General features: G+C 55.3%; 1 protein-coding gene across 4 annotated transcripts; it reads right to left on the bottom strand.

Annotated features, from left to right (window-relative positions):
* Positions 1 to 505: 505 nt before the first annotated feature.
* NADK (NAD kinase) lies at positions 506 to 22,880 on the bottom strand. Of its 4 annotated transcripts, none has more exons than XM_081144261.1 (12): positions 22,757 to 22,880; positions 10,571 to 10,786; positions 8,887 to 8,970; positions 5,599 to 5,728; positions 5,254 to 5,359; positions 5,083 to 5,168; positions 4,485 to 4,587; positions 3,839 to 3,990; positions 3,537 to 3,636; positions 3,283 to 3,440; positions 2,733 to 2,815; positions 506 to 2,257 (listed from the first exon to the last, which is right to left on the bottom strand). In XM_081144261.1, exons 1-12 carry the CDS (start codon positions 22,837 to 22,839, stop codon positions 2,104 to 2,106), a joined length of 1,455 nt encoding a protein of 484 aa, XP_081000387.1. In that variant the 5' UTR covers positions 22,840 to 22,880; the 3' UTR covers positions 506 to 2,103. The 4 variants fall into 4 exon arrangements, with proteins under 4 accessions (XP_081000387.1, XP_081000389.1, XP_081000390.1 ...); XM_081144263.1 differs by lacking the exon at positions 22,757 to 22,880 and adding an exon at positions 19,896 to 20,060; XM_081144264.1 differs by lacking the exon at positions 22,757 to 22,880 and adding an exon at positions 19,896 to 20,055 and having other exon boundaries at positions 3,522 to 3,636.

Below are 22,880 nucleotides of genomic sequence, written 5' to 3' on the forward strand. Positions count from 1 at the left end.
CAGGGGGGCAACTGGACCCCACACTGCCTGGGTGTAAAAGCGCCTCCCCCAGAAGCGAAAACTTGTGACTTAACAGGTACAGTGGTGACACTGGGGGCTAGGGAGGCAGGCTAACCTCCAGGGCTGGCCTGAGAGGAACAGCCAGGGCCTTGGGCTGTTGCTTAACTATCCTGAGAATGGCCAGTGGCACATCTGGCTGGCCATTTCATTGATCCTGGGCTCCAGCCCAGTGCTGTGTCCATGTGTGTGCCAGCAGTGCCCACTTTGATCCTGGCAAAGCTTTGCCCACACCAAGGGGAGGGAGGCAGGTGCTCCAAGGTCCAGCCCACGTCCCCAACCCCAACAGCCTGGTGGAGCTGGGTGAGGATCCCTGGGACACTGGGGGCTGCCTGAGCAGGACCCACCCCGTCGTCTTCCCCAGGTGTGCTGAGGGCAGGGTGGACCCAGACCACCTCCCTTGGCCTCTTTGAGTTGGTTACAAAAAAGCAAATAAAGTTATTAATCCGACTTTTTAAACAAGTGTTTATTGAAAGATCTGAAAATAGTAAGGCTTTCAACATTTAATAAATTTTCAGGATATTAACATGAAATACTAAGAATTACTTCAAAAAAACCCAGAGCTTTCAGGATCATCTCAGTGTCGTGCTGCTTAAGGACTTGCATTTCTGTCTAAACAAGTGGCCCAAGTTCCAAATGCTACTCCTCTGAACCTAATGCCGGGGGGTTTGGGTTTGGCTCTGGCTCCCTCTCCACAGGAGGCCGGCCTGCCTGCCAGATGGCTGGGCAGGTGGCAGTGGGAGACCACCTCCATGTCCAGCACCAGGCCAAGTGCCAAGCACCACTGAGGTCACAAAGCAAGGACAAGTGGGTACAGCAATCAACACACACAAAGAGTGGAGACAGTGCTCGGCTGTAGAGCCAGCTCTTTATAGAGACCCAGCCAAGGGGGGCCGTGTGGCCCTGGACACCTCATTAGCACAAGATTGGGGCATGTTTCCCTCCAAGTGGGCAAGACAATGCACTGCCCTTCCCTTCTCCCCAACCTCGCAGATGAAAATGCTCCTCAAAGATAAACCAGTTACTCAAATCAAGCCCGGATCTTGGACACCTGTTGGGCTAGGGAGCCAAAGCCACGTGCAAACTGAGCCTCGGCTCCAACCATGGACTGCACAGGCTTTGGGTCCTGTGGAAACATGTGCATGTACCTGTACACACCTCAGCCAGCTGGCGAGGGAGGGGTGGCTGCTGGAATGACAGGGTGTCCTTATACCCCGGGACCTGCACAAAGCACCATCTTGGCACTAACCCGTCTGTCCCAATCTTGTGACACCTGCAAAGGACCGTGGCTTCGTAACCAAGTTACCCCCAAGCAGCTGGGTGGACTAGACAGATGACATGCACGCAGTACAAGCTGTTTCACAGTACGAGCCCTCCCCCAGCAGTCTTCCCAGTGTGCACAGCAGAACCCGGGCATCAGCACTACAGAGGCCAACTCTGCCTCGGGGCTGGGGGCCAGCTCTGATCCTAGAGGAATGTGTGTGGGCTGACCTCACCCGGCCACCACCAGGCTCACTGGCCAGGCGTGACGATCTGCGGCACCTGTTACACCAAAGTGGGGGTAGGAGACAGGACCAGAGACGGTGGGGGGAGGAAAAGAACCCATCCACGAACCAGCCTGCAATCACCTCCCAGGTGCTCACCACTTGGTTCCCCTTGAGGTTTGGGGAAAGGTGCAGGATCAGGGGAAAGCAGGCTTTTGGCTGAGACATTTATTTCAACACCAAAGGATAGATCCATCCATTCTGATCCCCTCAATGTGAAAGGCATATTTGTGGAGCTTCCTGACAGGGAACTAGAAGAGCCCGTGCAGCTCGGCAGGGATGGGCCCTGACAGAAAACACGGGTGCCATGTTGCACTCACCGGCCGCTGCTTGCTCGGCTCATTCAGAAATGCAGAAAAAGGTCAGATTTAAAACGTTAAAAACGGCCAATCTGGCTGACAAAGGCAGATTCTGAGGCTGCTGCTCTGGCTACAGACAGAAGTGACGTGGTGTCTCATGCCGGCAGGGGTGTGACTGTGGACAACACGTGCAGCACACGCGGCTAGCCCTCCTCCTCCCCTTCCTCGTCTGTGAAGTGCGCCTGCCGCTTGCGCACGTTCCAGTGCAGGCACTGGGCCAGGCTCTCGAACCAGTCGCTCACAGGGTCTCGGACGCAGATGGAGGGGAGCGGGTAGCACGAGGTAGTGATGCTGATGCTGGGGACACAAGGCGCACACTGAGCCCGAAAACTGCCGCCAAGCAGCACCCACCTGCCCAGCCCAGCCAGGACCCTCCCCAGCAAGAAGTCATTTTGGACCTGGCTCCCCAGCCTGGCCAGGGCCCCACTGGCAGTTTTACGTCCCAGGACAGAGCCACTGACCCACTCAGCCCAGCCCACTCCCCTGACCAGATCCTGGGGGGGTGGGGGGGGTGCAGAGAAAGGGCACAGCTGCAGCCAGTGAGGAGCAGGATCTGCCACCGCAGGTACAGATCACAGCCACGCGCAGCAACGTGCATGACAAGCTGCGCAACAGCACAGGTTCCCCCAATGTGACACGGAACCCTCTGGGCTCCTGGTGACAAGCTGTGCCTACAGGGCCCACATGTGTCACCCTTGGCAGGAGGATAAGGGAGGGAGGCAGGCAGGCACCCACCCACCTCACCCCTTGCTCCGGCCCAGGGTCCACCCACCTGTCTCCATGGCGGATCTCCTGCCTCTTTCGTCCATCAAATGACACCCACACGGTGTTCCTGGCTTCTGGTGACAACATGATCTGCAGGGATCAAGAGGGGGAGAGGTGTGTGTGCGCGTGCACACAGCTGAGCACTCAGACCCCTGCCCTGGAGGGCGGCACTGACCAGGCATCTGGCTCCAGCTCATGGAGCTCTATGGAGCGCAGCTCCACCTGCCAGGGGTCACTTCTCACCTGCCCCCATACAATGTGGACAGGTCCCACTCCTTGGGGATAGAGAGCACGGCTGAGGGGCTGGCGCAGCTCTCAGCACGGCTCCCTCCCAACTATACCCCCGGCAGCATGAGCCCAACAGACAGAGATGAGAACGGGGTGGGGGAGAGAGAGGACCTTTCAGGCACTGAACGAGGTGGGGCCCACAGCCTGGCAGAAATGGGGTCACAGTCAGGGGATGCCGGGGGACTAGGCCACCTTGAGCAGATAAAGTGGTCAGCACCACGAGCCCCAGGGCAAGGACTCAAACTGGAAAAGGTGGAGCAAGTTCTAACCTTGAGCTCGACTCCTGCAGGGACCACAATGGGCCGGAATGACAGTGAGTGGGGGCAGATGGGCGTGATCATGATGGCTGGCACGTTGGGGTGGATCATGGAGGCCCCAGCTGCTGCCGCGTACGCAGTGCTGCCCGTCGGGGTGGAGACGATCACACCTGAGGGACAGGCCAAAGGGTCACTCTCCACGCGCTCCTCCCCCGGCCCCATGTGGAATTCCCACAGTGCCCACGACATACCCGACGCCCACATACCATCACCCTGCACTGTGGTGATGAGGTGCCCATTTAGGTAGACATCCACGTTGGACAGGTAGGAGGAGGGGCCTCTGTCAATCACCACTTCGTTCAAGACCTGGGGGGGGCAGTGAGGCCACCAAGCACTGAGGGGGCTGAGCGGTGCCTCCTAGGTGGGTCTGCCCCCCAGGCACCTGGGCTGTCTGGAAGATCCTGAGGGAGGAAACTCCCCTTGGGTTCCAACCAAAATCCCCCAACCCTGTACCCCTCCTCGAGGCCGTAAGACAGCTGAGGAACAGCCGAGGGACATGTCCACAGACCTGGTACTGCATGACCTGCTTCTCGGCCTCTGCGTCCCAGCCGGAGGCCAGCACCCCGTTCTCGCCGACCCCGTTGGGGAAGGACATCTTCCCTCTGGGCTCCTTCACCACCTTGACCTTCAGCCGGCTCCGCAGAACAATGGCTGCGTTCCCTGGGGACCCGGGCTGGTCACACCCAATGGGAAGCAGAGACCTCCCCTTGAGCAACCCCCACCCCAAAATCGAGAGCAACACACTTGTTTTCTGTGAAAATCCACCCACTGCGCTCAACACAGTGTCCTCGACCTGGGCCCTGCTCAGACTTCTCAATGTTAGGAAAATTGTCTCAACCAATCAAAATATAGAAATCTCTGAATTTTGGAGCTAAGAGAGGTGGAGGAAGGTATGGGGGATAAATGGTGATAGACGGAAACTGGACTTGGGATGGTGAACACACAATACAGTGTAGAGATGATGTGCTGTGGAATTGTGCACCTGAAACCTATATGATTTTATTAACCAATGTCACCAATAAACTCAATAAAGGGCAGGGAATCTCTGAACCTTGAAATACTAACTGTTGCTGTGCACATCCTTAAAAATCCAGAGCTAAAGGAGAAGCCAAGGCCGGGCTCAGAGCTGTGGGCTCCAGAACATTCTGACTCACCCTGTATCACCTGAGTAACTTGGGTCTGAAAGTTCTCAAAGTTGAAAGGGGTCAGGAAGCCCAAGGAGCCCAGGTGGAATGCCATGACAGGAGGCACGCTGCCCTGTGAGCCGAGGAGGTGGGTCACTCAGCAGCCAGTCCACCCATGCCACCCGACCACACGCACCCCAAGGTCATTGTCTGGCAAGGGTGGTGGGGCTGGGCTGAAATGAAGTAACCAGAGGTCAGCAAGGCCAGGGGTGGTAGTGAGGACAGCCCTGCCCACTTCCAGGCCCTCTCCAGCGGCCTCCACACCTGACCTTCAGATGGATGCCCCTGGCTGGGGCGGTGCAGGAGTGAGGGTGGGCTCAGGACTCGGGACAACCCACTGGGCTCCTGTGCAGACCCCCACCCTCTGGTGCCTCCCAGGGTTCCCCCACCACGCCCTTGGAGCATCAGCCTGTGGCTACTGTCTTCTCCCCCAGCTCAGAGCCCCAGACCGAGCAGGCGCAGCACCTGGCCCATGTGCAAACCTGTGTCTGTGTCAAAGCGAGGACACTGGACAACTGCTCAGCCTGCGGCAGAAACTGCGCACAGACCGTGCACGTGGCAGGCTCACCTGGAAGAGTGAGGAGGCGTAGAGCAGGGTTCCATCCCCCCCCAGGCAGATGATGAAGTCGATCTGGTTGGAAATGTCGTCATAGTCTGGAAGGCAGAGCGAGACACCGTCACCCACACGTGATGGGCACCAGCAAGAGGGCCGGACACTCCCACAGGCACAGGCACTTGCCTTCTCTGAAGGTGCAGAACCTCTTCTTCACTGGCCCGAAGCCACCGTCGCCCACAACAGCCGGATCTTCCAGAACCTTCTTCTCCACATACACGATCATGTTCATCTGGGGACAGACGGCTGTGTCAACCCCATGCTGAGGCCTCCGCCACTGCCAGCACTCTGGGGAACCAGTTCCTGAGTCTCGGCTGCTCAGACACCGGCCACCACGTGGCACAAGTCCCGAATACAGCAGGCAGGCAGGCAGCCACCTGTGTCCCCGTGACACCCACGATGGGACCCTGCTGGCACGGATGGAGGGGGTGGGGGACGTAGGGGAGTTCTGGGGTTGCCCCCGCCTGTCACCTCCATCAGGTACACGCAGAGCTCCTTGAAGGGCTGCAGCAGGCTGGCGTCCCGGATCTTCTTGATGACGAGCACACTCTTTGGGGACTTGTTCCACGTCAACCGCTGGCTGGCAGGGTCCTGGATGTGCCTTTGAGGGGAGAGGAACTCATGCTAAGACAGGCCCAGCGCAGGCATCCTCAATGGCCTATCTGCCTAGTCCTGCACAGGCCTCGCTTCTCCAGACCCACTGCACCCCGTGGCCACGCCAGCCAAGCCCCAAGTGGCCAGCCTCCCCCGTTCCAGCTGCTTGTCCCACGTGGAAGGTCCTCTTGCTGCCTGATGCGCCCACTGCTCACCATCGTGGTCCCTGCTCTCACACGCTTACTTAGTCCCTAACAACTCTCACAGCTTCCAGAGCAGACATTACTCAGACCTGCTCCAGGACAGGCCCAGGCCAGCGCACTCTGCTCAGTACTCTAACCCTAACTCTCACCCTAACCCCTCCCTCCAGGCAGGGAAGGATGCCAGGTCTCTCAGACACCCAAAGCACTCTGGGTGCAGTGACATGTCCCAGCTGCACAGGAATCTGAGCTGGGCGGTGGAACTGTCTGGGCCCCGTGGGAGGAGCTCTCAGACCTGGGTCAGGTGAACAGGTGGCACACCCCAAACACCCTCTGCTTAGCTTCAGGCCTTGGAGTGTGGGTAGCCTACAACTCTCTGCCCAAGTCAGTGGGAGTCTGAGGCAGAAAACAAAGCCCCCTCCCAGCAGGGGTCTGGGTGCCAACTGGTCACTCAACTTCCCAATGGATCACCTGCAAAGTAAGATGCGGACCCTTCCCTGGCACACGACTGTGGGTGCCAGGTGGGAAAGCAGGAGGCCGGCAGCCTAGCAGCTGTTGGCAAGTCCACATGTTTAACCCTAAGAGGAAGTGCACCACACTCCCAGTGAAGGCTCAGATGACACAGCGGGAAGCGATGTCCCATGTCAACTCGGTTCCTGGACCTTACTTCTGACTATCAGGGAGAGTCAGGGCTGTGCAGGTGAAGCCCTGCCCACCCAGCTATGGGGCTGGGGAACAGGTAAAGAAAGGGAGTCCTTCTCCCTTCATGAGAGATGACAGCCCCGCCAGACAGTGCAGGCACAGGGCCAGCAGGCCAGAGAAAACTGCTCCCTCTTTAACCCCACCCACAGCCCTAGGACACTTCTAGGGCACCTGCCCCTCTGCCCAGGGCACCCCCCCGAACAACCCCACCTGACCCCGGGGAGCAGCTCAGATGCTGGCCTAGACCCTGACTTGAGGCTCATGAGCCAAAACACAAGGACAGTGACTGTGCGCTGGGCTGGACATGAGTGACAGCTAATCAAGGCCCTCAGGGTGGCTCTGACACAGGAACGTGGGTGACAGAGCAGCTCTGCCCAGACCAAGAAAACAGCAGCTAGCGAAAGGCGACAGTAGCACCAGTCTGGGGCCAGAAGCAATGGGAAGGCGCGGGCAGAGGGCAGGGTGGGAGCTGGCCACGAGGCAGGGCTTGGAGCAGTGGCGGGCAGTGGGGCTCTGGGTTTGAGGGCACCAGAGTGGGCCAGGGCACCCATGTGTTGGCAGTGGGCTGTGGGGGTGCCAGAGGGACAATGAGGATTCCACGATGGGCAGGATGGGGGAGCAAAGGCGGGATCAGAACCCAGTAACTAGAGAGCCAGATAGCAGCCAGCAGGCAGGCAGAGGCACTATTGCCATAGGGCTACCCAGGGCACCAGCCTCAGCATCTGCAAGAAGCAGGCAGTCCTCTCACTGGGTGAGGCCCGTCCTTCGGTTTTCACAGCAGTTCCGCAGGTGGCCTGGAGGTGGCAGCACAGGCAGTCCCCAGGCCCCAGGCTGATCACAGGATGGGGGGAGGTGTGAGGGGTGGGGAAGCAAAGACCCTCAGGTGGGTTAGTGACAGAAGCACAAAAGCCCAGCCGGCCAAGGCTCAGGGGTTGAGCACTGACCTAGGATCCAGGCAACCGGGGTTCAATTCCCAGTCAGGGCACATGCCCGGGTTGCAGGCTTGATCAATGACACTCATCATTGATGTTCCTATCTCTCTCTCCCTCTCCTTTCCTCTCTCTGAAATCAATAAAGATATATTAAAAAAAAAAAAAAAAAAAAAAGCGCAAGAGCGGGTGGCCCCTCCCCTGCAGCCCGGATGGGGGCTGAGCTCACCACAGGTAGCAGGCTGAGATGGAATTCTGATTTTTTTTTTTTTTACTGTCAAGCACACCAGTATCAAAAAGTCATGTCAGTGTTTCCATAAGAAGCTGACACAGCCAGGTCACCGCACAGAGCACACTAACAGAGCTTCCTCCCCAGGGCCACCAAACACCAGGTGAGAGGCTGGACTGAGTCCGAGTTACCCAAGTCCAGTGAAATCGCCCAAACTGCTAGATGTTCATTTATTTATTTCAATCCTCACCCGAGGACATGCTTAGAGGCAGGAAGAGGGAGAGAGAAAAAAAGAGAGAGAGGGAGGGAGGGAAAGGGGGAGGGGGAGAGGGAGATGGATTTCAAGGTGAGAGAAATGTTGATGGGGCACCTTCCTTAAGTGCCCTGACTGGGGATCAAACCTGCAACCTTTCGGACAGAGCACAGGGTGATGCTCAACCAGCTGAGCCACTCTGATGGGCATAAATGCTTAGTATTTAAATAGTGTCTCACTGGGGCACCGGCCGGCCACTCAGGGCAACCCAGGCCAAGCTCCTTTCAGGCTGCTGCCAAAAGCAGATAGTGTAAAAGCAGCACCTGCGAGGTGGGGTCCATCTCCAACAAGTACACTCAGACTTTAAAAAAGCCAATGTTGCCCAGCCGGGCGTGGCTCAGTGGTTGAGGCGATCGGAGTTCGATTCCCAGTCAGGGCACATGCCCGGGGTTGCGGGTTCAATCCCCAATCAGGGGCGTGCAGGAAGCAGCTGATCAATGACTCTCTCATCATTGATATTTCTCTTTCTCTCTCCCTCTCCTTTCCTCTCTCTGACATCAATAAAGATATTAAAAAAAATAAAACCAATATCTCACATTTTAAGACTTAAAGAAGAAACACATTTGACCCATCAAACGTGAGTATGAAAGAAACACGGCCTTTTTCCTCCTGGAGTTTTTACTAGAGGAAAAAGCAAGCACACGAAAACATACCTGGGCACACACCCCACCCATGTTCTCAAAGGCACTGGAGCCTGCACTTAAGCGACTTACTCTGCACACCAGAACCTTCCACAACAGAGCGCCCCCCCCCCCCGCCCCGTCCCGGCAGGGAGATCCCCCGTGCACTCACATGATGGTCTGGGGGTTCTGCAACATGCAGGCCTTTGGTCCAAAAGTGGTCACTGGGCAGGGCCCGTGCAGAGAGCGGGTCCTCCTGTGGAGAGAGACAGATAGCAGGTGATACACATGCAGACAGTGCGGACCGGTCAGACTCAGAAATGTTTCCTCCAAATGACGTCGTTTGTCCAGTGTGGTCCAGCAGAGGCCGCCCTGGTGTGCAGAGCAAACTTAAGTGCCATGCACTGTCCACATAGCAACAGCAATTAGAGCCACTCACACACCTAGACAATCCTTAAGGACCCACCGCAGAACAGGGGACACGACCTTAGGGACAGGCTTGGAATCTGAATTCGTGCAGGGCTTCCCAGCAAGTCTGGCTAAGGACCCTCGTCGGGTCTGCCCCTGGGAATCAGGGTCTCAGAACCCTCCCCAGGTAAACCTGGATTAAGTAAGTTCTAACAGACACCCACTCCGAGCTGTATTGTCAATAGAGAAGATGCTACTTGAGTGGCCCAACTTTCCAATAACTGGAAAGTGACTTAGTCACAATCAAATCACCTACACAAAAAGCACTGTGGCCAGCATGTCCCGGGGACGCCCTCGGTTGCCCTCCTCTCCTGTCCTTGGAGGTCTAGTGCCAGCCCCTGCCAGGGCAGCAAGGACGACAAATAATAGGGCAGGGCAAAGGGATGTGTTACCCCCACACATATCACCAGCCTCCAACAACCAGAGGCCCTTTCTGCACTAAAGAAAACTGCCACAAGGACAGCTGCCGGGAGCTGGCAAACTTGCTTTAACTGCTATCTCATGTTCCACGGAATCTTCAAACCCAACACACATACAGCAGACTCTGCACCCTCCCTGAGGCCCTGAGGGTCCCCAGTGTCTGTTAAAGGCTGAGCCTCAGTGTCCTTGAGGGCCAGCAGGAAGCCACACCCGGGCCTTGGGACAAATCTTGGATCTGGGGTTTGTCTAAACTGATATTTCTGCGACAGGACAGCTTCCTCCTCCCTCGCTGACTCCACAGGCAGAGGTACCTGGACCGCTGCCAGCACGCCAGGTTCCTGTCCTCTGCAGTAGAAACCCCAGAACCAAACCCAAAATCTGCTGTGGGAGCCACACTGAACCTTGTCGCCTGGATGCAGAGAGTTGACGAGACCCAGGAGGATGGCACCACTGGGAGAAACTGCCAAGCCAGCACCTGTCCCCACACTGCACACAGTGAAGGGTGTAGGCTCTTCCACCTCACCTGACACCACCATGCGACACACCCAGGAGCCCCTGCCTGGCAGAAGTGAACTGGCTTCAGAGGCCAGGCAGCTCTAGCAGCTTCCCCTGGAGCCCCGGGTGGTCACTGTTCCAGGAACCAGAGTGAGTCGGCAGGTGTTCATCGCTGTGCTCTCACTAGCAGGTCACACGGGCTCTGAACGCTGTTACTCAAGGTTTATGCGCTGTTACTCAAGGTTTTGCGCAAGAGCAGCGCAGCCGGGCTGGGGCTGGGGCTGGGGACACTTGCCCAAGCACCCTGGGGCTGCCTGCAGCCCCAGCAGGGTTCAGAGCTGCGGCCACACACCTCCACGTCCACATGTGGAAGGAGCTGGGGCAGCGCCACACACGCATGTGTAAGTGAAGACATGCCTGCCTGCCCACAGCCTCCTGCAGGGACCAACACAGCCCCGAGAGAGCCCTCATACCTGAACTCCTTGGTGCTCGCCAGGGCAGGAGAGGCAGACAGGCTGCGGGACTTGGTCCGGCCCCGGATGGGGTGGCCCAGCACCAGGTCCTCATCCCCATGACACGCAGCACAGCGGTAGGCGGACGCGTCTGCGCTCAGCCCCCTCCTCATGTTGACTTTCTCTGGCTCCATCTCCATCACTGATGAACCAGGGCTTCGGTCACAACACTGATCCCTTAATTTAATAAAGTAAAGCAAGTAAGTGAATATGCGTAAAGTCACATCTGTCCACAGAGACACACCTGCTCCATTGGGGAGAAGGCTCTGAAAACAGCCTGTTTCCACACAAAGACACTTAAGAGCTCAAGCACCTGCCTGTAGTTTTAATGAGTCTAGGAGGAGCTAAAACACAAAGAAAACCCACCAAGCTCGAGTGGTGGCCTTTCTCTCACAAGTTAGACAGGTGCAGCGGTTAATCGAAACAATCAGGTGCAGTTTTAAGTGCCTCTCAGTCCAGAAGAGCTGAATAAATATAACTAACCAAAGCAGCGGCAGGTACACACTGGACTCCACGCCCTGCAAGCAGAACCTGCGGTTTCCATTCAGAGCCAAAAAAATTCACCCAAACTGGTGTAAACTGCAAAGAAAACTTCAATTTCCAAAAATGAGTGAAGGTAGAGAACCTAATCTTCCAACCGCAATACAGTAAGACCAGGGACCAGAGCAGAAACAAAAACCCTCTGGGAACACTGGGCCTGCCTTCTAACCCAGTTAGTACTCAGAGTGGACAAGACGCCACGTTCCAGAGAAAGAAAGGAACAGTGTCAACAGGAAACCGAAGCCCGTGCCACCCTGCTGGCTGCTGCAATGCCTGAAAAGGAATAGTAATGAGCTAAGACAGACTCAGGAAAGCTAGGAGAGGGGTAAAATAAGCCTCATGAGGGCAGAAGAGGTGGTAAAGAGGGAGGCAGAAATCAATACACAGAAAAATGGAGGAACAGACCAGTTCCCGCCGAGGGATTAAAAGAAGAAACATGCTAACTGGAAAACTTGGATCAGAAAGCAATTTTCTAAGAAAATTCCCAACTGATGAGAGAAAACACAATGACCTCCCACAGTGCCAGGGCAGTGACCCCGAAAGGGTCCTTCTCAGGAAGCCAACAGGGGAGCAGAAGAGGACAGGCCCCTTGGTGAGGAAAACCCCACAGGGCACCGGGGGGTCAGCAAGTGACCTGCCACATAGCCACGTCCCACGAACAAGAGGACACATGGTGTTCTCGCAGACACAGCCTCCAGAGTCCTCCAGAGGCCAAGCTGCCCTAGGGGGAGGTGAACATGGAGTGTAGAGGAGGGAGGGGACATTTAGGGCTCCAGACAAGCCTCGCCGCCACGGTAAGGTCAAATGTGACGGGGTCCCTGGATGCACCTCAGTCACCTGAGGAGCCCCCCAGATCCAGAGGCATGAGGTGTTCCAGAATCCCGAAGACCACCACTGCCCCAGTGGGGCAACACCCTCCCAAGCTGGAGAAACAGAGGTTTCATCGAAACGGATGAAGCGCTGATGAAAACCTGCACCTCCAAAAGCATGGTCCTGGGGGCTCACAGCAGGAGGACATGCAAAAGGCAAGAAAATGAAATGAGACACAGTAGGACAGGCCAAAGTGCACGCGCAGGTGACACGATCTTCTATGCAGAAATGTGACTACAACCAACAGATGAGTGTTAGCAAGGTTGCAGGAGACAAATTCTATACACATAGACCAATGGTGTTTCCGTACCAGCAACAAACAGTAAGCAGATGAAGTTTAAAAACACCACTGTCAGCAGCATTAAAATACAAAACACGTAGGGATACAGCAGTTGACAAAGGAGGCGTGAGACCTGCTTCCAGCTAAGACAGGTCGGTCCCGGGCTGGGCCAGCAGCGCACAGCGCGGGGACTGTGGTTAACACTGTCGCATATTTGAAGTTCTTATCGCAAGAAAACAAACACCTGTGACTACGTGAGGTGACGAACATACACAAATTACCTGAAGTATGGCACTCCTGGGACTCACAGAATGTTGTCTGTCGGTTACGCTTCAATAAAAAGTTCCAAAATCTATGCTGACAAAAGGTTGCTGGCAGAAGTCAGAGAAGACAAGTAAACGGAAAGGCACTGGTGTTCAGTCCAAGGGCAGGACACTTGAGATCTCAGTTCTCCCTACACTTATCTAGATTCCACCTAAGTCCAGCACACTGGACCTCAGCAGACTTTCCACAGGGAATGACAAGCTGACCTAAAGGCCCTGTGGAAACAAAGAACCCAGAATAGCTGAGCCTGAGGGAAGAGGGAGCTGGAGAACTGACCGCCTGACGCTGTCACTGTTGTCCAGCGGCAGTGAGCAGAGTGTGGCACTGACCCAAGACGGACACACAGACCCACAGAGGTGGCCAATGGATTTCCACAGAGGTGCGAGGGGACAATGGGAGAGGATTGTCCTCTCTGGAACCATCGGGGCAACGTGAAAGCCATGTCGGGAAGTATGGAGCGGCCTCACACCATAGGCAGGCGGGAACCCGAGTCAAAACCACCAACTCCTAGAAGAAAACACTGGAGAAAACCTGTGGCCAAAGGTTTTTAAATAGGAAAACCTTTGCCAAAGCACAAACTCTAAAAGAAACTGAGCTTCATTGCAGTTTAAGTCTTTTACCCTTCACTGTTATAAAATGGAAGTACGACCGGCAGATGACAGATGTTTGCTAAACGTGCACGTGACAAAGGACTTGCGCCCAGAATATGTAAAGAACTTTCAAAACTCGGTAAGAAAACGAGCAGGCCTATTAAAAAACAGGTAAAGACCCCAACTTCTGGCAACTTCCCCAAAGATGAACCCTGGATGGAAAGCAGCCCAACACCAGCGGCCACCGGGGAAGTGCAATCAGAGCCACAGTCAGACACCACCTGACACCCGACTAGAAAGGCTGAACGCAAGAGAACCGGCGAAGTGCGTGGTGCGGGCGGGGAGACTCAGGAACTGAACCTGGCGCACACCCCCACTTAGGAGCCAAAAGGAAGGGGACAGGAAAGGAGCCTGGGAGGAAGCCAGAGTGTGAAGTCAAAACGCAGGACTGGCAGGGAGGGCAGGCCACCGGCCAGGGAGGGGCCAAAGCGATAGCCAATGTTGGACAGGCACCAGGACAAACCGGCTTGGTGCATGAAACCAGATAGATCCGTTTACTTCCTTATTACACAAACTGTTCAAAGTACACAGCAGCCACCTTCACCGAGCATTGGCCCTGATGCCTCCCTGCAGTTAACCCACCCAGTCCTCCCACGGTCTCAGGCAGCCAGCACCCAGGAGAGCCAGCTCTCCCACGTGGGCGCACACCAAGGAGACAGACTTAAAAATGAGTTATGGGCTGTCACCCAGAGGCCTTGAGGAGGGCACAAGTAGGACAACAACTGAGTCTCAGACCTGCGGTTCAGGGAGGCCAGGCCTCGGGCAGTGCTGCGAGCTCTGTACTGGCCCCTCAGGCTTCAGAAAGGAAACAATTACGAACACTGGGACCCATGATGTCTGAGAAGAGAGTCCATAAAGGAAAAGTTGATGAATCATTTGAAAAGCATCTGTGACAGAAACAGGGAAAACAGAAGAGATATTTACTTTCTAGTCCTATATTTTTTAACCCTCACCCGAGTTTTCCACTGCTTTTCAGAAACAGACACATCGATTGGTTGCCTCCCGCATGTGCCCAACCAGCCCAGAAATCAAGCCTGCAACGGAGGTATGTGACCTTGACTGGAATCGAACCCAGGACCCTTCAGCCCACAGGCTGACACTTTAACCAGTGAGCCAAACCAGCTAGGATGGCAGAGGTTTACTTTCCACTCAACAGGTAGAGATGCCAGGGCAGGCCGGGCCCTCACTTCTGGGCTCGGCTCCCCTCCCCTCCCCTCCTTCTGAGCAAGAACCAGGAGCAGGGACCGGAAACACGCGACCTCACCCTAGACTAGGGCGGCTGAGCAGCAGCACACAGCAAAAGCAGCACCCCCTGTGGGCTTGCACCCTGCCCCCACTCCCCCACAGGGCCCTGTGGGATGGTATCTAGGAGATTGAAGCCCAGGATCACATAGCTAGGACACAGCTGGCATCTGAGCCAACACTCCTGGGCCCCTGCTCACAACCACAGTAGACAGAGCAGGGAGGCCCATGGGTCCTGGGAGAAGAGAGGACCCGGAGGACCCAGTTCCCGGACCTATGGAAACAGACGCTGAGGAACACACGCAGGACACTGCACCAGACTGCAAAAGCTGAAACCCACATGCAAGAAAGTCCCACTGAGGTCGGAGAAGCTCGGGAATAATGCTGATAAACTAGTAATGGAGACTACTCTGCGTGGGTCTCCACAGCACGCACACTCAGGGACACTCTGGTCCTAAGTGTCATCATCACAAGGAACCTGCAGCCTGAGTGGGGCGGTGAGGCTGTAATCCTAGAAGGATGGGAAAAACACTACCACTCCAAGAAGGTACGGAAGTAACTACCTGGGAGGTTACCCTAACCCTGAGACAAGAAGGAATTAAACCCATGATGCTGACACTTTCAAAACGCTAACTTTATAACCATCAGATTTTTATGTATTTTGTTTGATGTTATAGGTGAAATTCACAGGAATAATTCATTCGACATAATGTTCTCATTTAAATGGCTGAGGGGAGGTAAGTGTCTATAACCAGAGCTCCAAGTTTAACTCCTGTTTATTAGCTAAGAAGTCACGCAAACCTAGCGTGCACGTAGTACTGAGGGCTCCCTTGTATGCACAAATGTCGACCACCCACCCCACGGCCTGCACCCAATATGCAATGCAGGGGTCTCCCAGCTGGACAGGGAGGAGACCAGGAGCACCTCCCAACAGCGGCTGCAGTGGCCCCGGGCAAGAGCCAGAACACAACTGCTGCAGCTCAGCACACAGGCGACACTGCCTCAGCTTCTACTGCAGTATTTTGTGCTACACAAAGTAGCCTTGATTCTAACACAACATATGTTTAAAAAGGGTAAACTGAATACCAACGGGATTGTTCTGGGGATGCAAGTCTGGCTCAATCCACACCAGCACAGCAAGAAGAGAAAATACGTGATTATACCAACTGATGCACAAAACTCTACCCACTTATGATCAAAATCTCAGGCGAGGATAGGGCAGGACATCCTGAACTCGATCAAGAACATCTGCAGAACGTAGAGATGACACCCTACTTACTGAACAGGTGAATGCTTTCCTGACACTGGGAGCAAGGCTGATGCCTGCGCTCACTTCCACCCAACAGAGCACAACACAGAAGTCCTAGCCAGTGCGACAGGAAGAACAGAAGACCGAACTAAAAGCATTGGATGAACTCAATCTCTATAAAACCCAGACAAGACTATCTTGTAGAGATAGACAAGCTTCTAAAATTTGTACAGAAAGTAAAGGCACTAGAATAGCTACCACCACTATAAAAACAAAGGAGCCCAGCTGGGTGTGGCTCAGCGGGTGAACGTTGACCTAGGATCCAGGTGATCGGGGTTTGATTCTGGGTCAGAGCACATGCCCGGGTTGTGGGCTCAATCCCCAGTAGGGGGCGTGCAGGAGGCAGCCAATCCATGATTTCCATCATTAATGTTTCTCTCTCTCCCTTCCTCTTCGAAATCAATATTTTTTAAAATCCCCGGTAGGGAGCGTGCAGGAGGCAGCCAATCAATGTTTCACTCTCACATCATGTTTCTCTTTCTCCCTCTCCCTTCCTCTAAAAGTCAAAAAAAAAAAATCTTGACTTACTAACTGGACAACCAAGGCCGTGGCATTTGGTGGAAGGCAGGCAGATCCACAGACCCAGGAACAGAACCCAGAGACAGATCCACACAAATGTGCTCAGCTGACTTCTGCCAAAGGTGCACAGCAATTCAGGGAGTAAAGATAACCATTCCCACAAATAGTCCTGGAGAAGTGAGAGCAAACCTCAACCTAAACTTCAAACAAAAATCAACTCAAAATAGATCAAAATCAACTATATTTAGTATAAATCATAAACTACAAAACTTCTGTAAAAAAACAGAAGTTATTTGGGACTCAGGGCTAAAGAGAACTGTTTATACGGGATATAAAAAGCACAGTCCATAAAAGGTAAAAAAACAGATAAACTGGACTCAAACTAGAAACTTGCTGTGTGGAAGGCCCTGTTCGAGGGGGAAAAACAAGCCACGGGTGGGAGAAAGCATTCGCAAACTAGACAGCCGACAAAGGACTGGTGTCTAGAGTATGCAAACACCCAGAACAGCGAAAAACCACGACCCAATTAGGAAACAGAAGAGGTGACCAGACCCAGGTGTCTCCACCTGACAGCCTGCGTCTGAAAGGTACCACCGCCATGAGGAAGTGCAGGTCAGCACCACAAGGAGATGTCGCCACACACCTACCAGAACTGACAAAACAAGAGAAAGCTAAAGGGTGCTGAGAAGCACCCCACAGGGGTGTGGGGGCGGGGCCTGTGAGAGCACCGTTTTCTGGAAAACAACTTGGCAGTTCCTTATAAAAACTGACAGCCCAGCAACTGCACCTGCGCATCTACCCCACAGGAAAACTATGTCCACATACAACCCCACACAGCCCTAGCAGTTTGGTTGACATGTCCAGTACACAAAAGGTTTCGGGTTCAATTTCTTGTCAGGGCACATACCTAGGTCTGCCCAGACCTGCAACTGCGCAGATGGACCTCAGAGGCATCACACCAAGTGCAAAGGCCAGTCTCAAAAGCCCACGGACTGAAGGACCCAACTGCACAATTAGAGGGGGGGAGACGGATGAGTGAGCAAATGGGCCTGGGGTGGGCTGTAAAGGGAGTTCACCAGGGATTTCCAGGTGCAATGATCAGTCACAAATGTAAACACAGGTAACACGAAGGTAAAACTGGTGACACCTGAAGAGAGTGTGGTGTAGTTCACACATTTTTCCAATGCTGACGTCCTGGTTTCATATTACTGTGCAATTGATATGCGAGACAATACTGGAAGGTTGGGGAGGGCACAGGGCCTCTCCCTGTACATCTTTACAACTTCCTGGGAGCCTAAGTATCTCAAAACAGTTTAAATAAAAGGTTGCCCTAGCCAGTTTGGCTCAGTGGTTAGAGCGTTTGCCCACGGACTGAAGGGTCCCCGGCTTAATTCTGGCCAAGGGCATGTACCTCGGTTGCAGGATCGATCGTGGGGGAGGGGGGCATTCAAGAGGCAACCAATGGATGTGTCTCTCTCACATCTCCCTCCCTCCCTCCCTCTTTCCTTCCCCTCTGAAAAGCAATGGGAAAAACATCCTCAGGTGAGGATTAAAAAAAAAGGTAAACCAGTCAAAACCACAAAATGCAAGTGTACTTAAAAACCGTCTATTACACATTACCTAGAAGCTGTTAACATTTACTTGCAAAGGCTTATTTGATGACCAGGCAGAAAAAAAACTTATGAAATGACCACGTTAAGTATTTTAAAATTCAAGTTAATCTCAACGGTATTTTTTACAATGGTGAATTTGGACTCACATTTAATTCAAGTCTGTTTGGTGTGTTAACTGTTCTAAGATGATGAAATTCTAACCCAATCCAAGTTCCTTCAGGTTCCTGACAGCGCAAACTTAATTTTAACAAACGACGCCTGTGTGGTGGAGCACAGTAACACACTGGGGTGCCAGTGAGTAAATGTATAAGAAATTTAACAAGTCACACACATGTGCACACACAGGAAGCTAAATCATGATTCCAGTGTGAGCTTTCCATGGGTATTTGTTGAAACAATGAAAAAGGAAAGTTTATTTGGTCACAGAAATTGGCAACTGTTCAACCTCAGTACAGAGTTGGGGGGAAAAAGTCCCTGTTAACTTGTCTTTTCTCCCCCCCAATAACTAACAACGTCCAAGGCTGCAAGGCTGGGTGGGGTGACTGGGCACTCAAAGACCTTTCCGAAAGTACTATGTTCACGTGAAGCAAGGGCCTGACCTTCAACCCACACCTTCCAGGATCAGAGCTCTGAAGGGGGCTCTGTGGAGAGAGGGTGGCACCGCTCCTGGCGCAGGTGAGGACACAGATCTGCACAGCCAGGCCTCACCCGCCTGGTCCTGCTGCACCGGGACCCTCGCAGACCTCCAGGGCCCCCTTCACCTGGTTTCTGTATCTGCCTGTGGTGATGCATGACACTCAGACTGAGGCAAGGTGGGTCAGGGAGGCAGTACAAGTGGAAAGTCACCACCACCAGTTACTACCTGACTGCACTAGTCCTGCCCTCAACAGGTGTCGGCGGGATGGAAGTGACGCCCCAGCAGGCAGCCCCGCACCCTCCCTCGGGGGTCCCTCTAAGTGCTGTACCTGTGGGGCCCACAGAGAAGCTGCGACTCCAGGTAATCAAGACCCACAGCCCGCACACTCCTGTAACAAACCCCGCCCCTCGGCCTGCAGGTCACACCTACCTGCCTCAAAGGCTACACTCAAGACCGGCTCCAACAGGGGCACGGTCCCCTCCTACTTGTCAGCCACCTAGGCTCCCTAAGAATGGTGCTGGGCTGGCTGGGGAACCCCTCCGTCAGGGCTTGCGGCTGACTCCTGGCTGCGCGCTGGCAACAGAAACCCACCGGCAAAGTTCAAAGACGACAGACCAGAGCCATCTCCCTGGCCAGCCTCCAAGTGCAGCCGAGGCACCTGCCCTGCCCGCCAGACACTATGCCCACTAGCTCCTCCCTGGGTAGCAACGAGGACAGGCCTCGGGGGGGGGGGGGGGGGACCCGGATCAGAGGTCAGCAAGGCTAAGGGTGGGGGCAGGTAAGAGGTCAGCAAGGCTAAGGGTGGGGGCAGGTCAAAGGTCAGCAAGGCCTAGGTAGGAGCCAGGAGCAGAGGTCAGCCAGGCCCAGGGTGGGGGCGGGGAGGGGGCAGAGGTCAGCGAGGCCCGGGTGGGGGCGGGGAGGGGGCAGAGGTCAGCCAGGCCCGGGCGGGGCGGGGGCAGAGGTCAGCGAGGCCCGGGTGGGGCGGATTCCGGGAAAGGGACCCCCGAAGGCCGTCGGGCAGCGAGACACAGGAGGGCAGCTGCCCGTCCGGCCCGAGGGCGCCGAGCCTGCGAGTCAGACGGCACGGCCCGGGGACGGAGCTGGCGATTCCGGGGCAGGCCCGCGGCCCGGACCCTACGCGGCCCGCCCAGCGCGCTCCGGGAGGCCGCCAGCAGCGTCGGGGGCCGGGGCCTGCGCCCGAGGGGGTCGCCCCTGTCAGGCCCGGGCGTCCACACCCCCCGCCCCGGCCCCCCGGCCCCGCGACCCCGGCGGCGGCCCGGCTGAGGGGCGGCGCGCACTCACCGCTCGCCGCCGCAGGCGCCTGCGAGGCCGTCCCCTCGCCCGGCTGCGCCCGCGGACTCCGCCGCCCCGCCGCTCGTGGTCGCTAACCGGGCGCCGCGGCCGCCCCCCGCCCCATGGCCGCCGGGATCCCGGCGCCCGCCCGCCGAGCAGCAATGCCGCCGCGCCGCCAGTGCGCACGCGCGCCCCGCCCCGCGCATGCGCCCTCGGCGCCCGGCCCCGCCCCACCTTTACGCGCGCGCCGGCCCCGCCCCCCGGCGCCCGGCCCCGCCCCCGCCGTGCACGTGGTGCGGGGTCCAGGGCCCGCGGGCGGCCCTCACTGTCCCCGAGCGGGCAGGGCGGCGAGAAGCCGGGACAGCCCCCTGGCAGGTGGGGTGGGAACTGAGGCAGGGGCCGAGTGACTCACCGCCAGCCGCAGCAGGGGCCCCTCCCTGGGGATGACGGCTAGGCCCCAGTCTAGTTCAGCTCCAGGCCCAGAAAAGCAGGGAAAGCAGGTGGGCAAGGGGCCAGCGGCGATGACTCATGACCCCTCCCCTGCCTCTAGCTAACCAGCAGAGACCACGACCTTGAAGGAGCGCACCAGTGAAGGCTGGACATTCTGCTGAAACCCTCCCCTGGACCTTCCCTAGGACTCCCACTTGCAAGAGAGGAGTGAAAACCCTCCAGACGAAAGACCCAGCGAGCGGGACCGCTCCCTCCGGGGAGCTTACCCCTGCCTTACCCTCCTCCGTCTTCTTCCCCCACTAGCAGCATCTCCTAAACCTAAGGGTTCCCCAGGACACCTGCAACCAGGGGAGCAGTAGGGCAGTAGCAGCTCTTCCTGGCCTGACCCCCTGAACCTGTCTTCAAGGCCTGGCTTTTTCTGAGTTTCTAGTGAGCTAAAGGCAGCCCAGTCTAGGTGCTGCTGCTGCTGCTTCTATGATAAGTCCTTTCTTGTTTTGCTGTTCCGGGCTTTAACACCTTGCTGGCCAGTCACGTGGTCACGAGCATGCACGTGTTTCTGTGTCCAAACCTTGCTAATTGGTCACGAGATAACTCGTGTCTGCACTTACGTAATTTAAGTAATTTTAAACACCTTGCTGACTGGTGAGGAGGCCACAAGCATACACGTGTTTCTGTGTCTGAACGTTGCTGATTGGTCACGAGAAAACTCGTGTCTGCACTTATGTTAATTTATTTTAAACACCTTGCTGACTGGTCACGAGGCCACAAGAATACACGTGTTTCTGTGTCTGAACGTTGCTAATTGGTCACGAGAAAACTCGTGTCTGCACTTAATTTATTTTAAACACCTTGCTGACTGGTCACGAGGCCACAAGAATACACGTGTTTCTGTGTCTGAACGTTGCTAATTGGTCACGAGAAAACTCGTGTCTGCACTTAATTTATTTTAAACACCTTGCTGACTGGTCACGAGGCCACGAGCATACACGTGTTTCTGTGTCTGAACGTTGCTGATTGGTCACGAGAAAACTCGTGTCTGCACTTATGTTAATTTATTTTAAACACCTTGCTGACTGGTCACGAGGCCACGAGCATACACGTGTTTCTGTGTCTGAACGTTGCTGATTGGTCACGAGAAAACTCGTGTCTGCACTTATGTTAATTTATTTTAAACACCTTGCTGACTGGTCACGAGGCCACGAGCATACACGTGTTTCTGTGTCTGAACGTTGCTAATTGGTCACGAGATAACTCGCGTCTGCACTTATGTTAATTTAATTTTAAACACCTTGCTGAATGGTCCCGAGGTCCCGAGTATACACGTGTTTGTGTCTGAACGTTGCTAATTGGTCACGAGACAACTCGTGTCTGCGCTTACGTTAATTTAAGTAATTTTAAACACCTTGCTGACTGGTCACGAGCATACACATGTTTCTCTGTCCGAACATTGATGACTGGTCACGAGATAACTCATGTCTGCACTTACATTAAGTAATTTTAAACACCCTGCTGACCGGTCACGACAGAGAAGCCGTGTGGGCGAGTTCTGGTTCAAAATAGCCGGCCAGCAAGGTGTTTTAATAAACATAATCACCTGGACTTGTGCTGTGAAATCTTTCCTCCTGCTCCAAGTCAAGACCCATACACTACTGCCTGGCCCTAAGCAGGTCCCCTGTCTGGTAACAGGAGAATGATCCCTGGTCCCTATTCACTCTACTGCTTGAGCAGCCCCTGTGTCTGCTCGCCCCTGCCCCATCCGCTTCCCCACCGCACTCCCCTCCACCAAAGCCCAGGCAGGCTGACTACAGGCCCCTGTGCGTAACTGGTCCCACCGAGGATCCCGTGACTATCAGGTGTGACTCTTCTTAGAAAGAACACGTTTTGGGAACCAAAACGCAGTGTGAGTGCCCCTTGGCTGGCAGCATAGCTGGGAGTGAGCCACTCCCAACCCAAGCAGCCTGGTTGGTCGTTGTACACCATAGGACCTCAGGGGCTCTGGACTTGCTGTCTAAGTGGGGCCCTCGAGGTGACCTGCCAACAGTGTTCTCCCCCGGCCCCAAGACTGGAGTACCCAGAGAGGAGGAAGGGTCCATGGCCGCAATGCCCACCGTGTAGCTTCTGGTGGAGCTGCTGCCTTCTGGAGGCACGGGTGGGTTCTCCCAAGACTTTCTGAATTGAGGGTTACCCACTAGTGCATTCAGGAGTCGTGTCCCATCAGTGTGCCAGGGACTGTCCGTGAATAAGCTGCTGCAGGGTCACTGCAGGAAAGGAGCCCAGGCAATGCATTGTGGGGTTCTTTGTAGCCTGCTTGGCTCCCAAGTGCCAGCCATCATTCCTTCTCTACACAGAGGTCTCCTAAGTATGGAGCACCCCACTCCTCTGCAGCAACCCGGCCCCCAGATCTCCCCAGCCCTCCATACCAGCTGTTGTCACTCTTCTCTGGCTGGGAGTCCTGGTCCTGTGTCCATCGACCTGGAACACCACTGGTCACAGAAAAGGACATGTCTCGCTGCTGTCCTGGGACCACTGGGCAGTGGGGTGACC

Source organism: Miniopterus schreibersii (assembly GCF_964146895.1).
Source record: "Miniopterus schreibersii genome assembly, chromosome: 8".
Taxonomy (NCBI): domain Eukaryota; kingdom Metazoa; phylum Chordata; class Mammalia; order Chiroptera; family Miniopteridae; genus Miniopterus; species Miniopterus schreibersii.

Coding starts and splice junctions, on each gene's coding strand:
- NADK (XM_081144261.1), bottom strand. CDS start 22,839: ATGTCCTTTTCTGTGACCAGTGGTGTTCCAGGTCGATGGACACAGGAC. Junction 5,729..8,886: donor CAGAACCCCCAGACCATCAT/GTGAGTGCACGG, acceptor CTCCCCTCAAAG/GCACATCCAGGACCCTGCCA. Junction 2,258..2,732: donor GAGATCCGCCATGGAGACAG/GTGGGTGGACCC, acceptor TTGTGTCCCCAG/CATCAGCATCACTACCTCGT.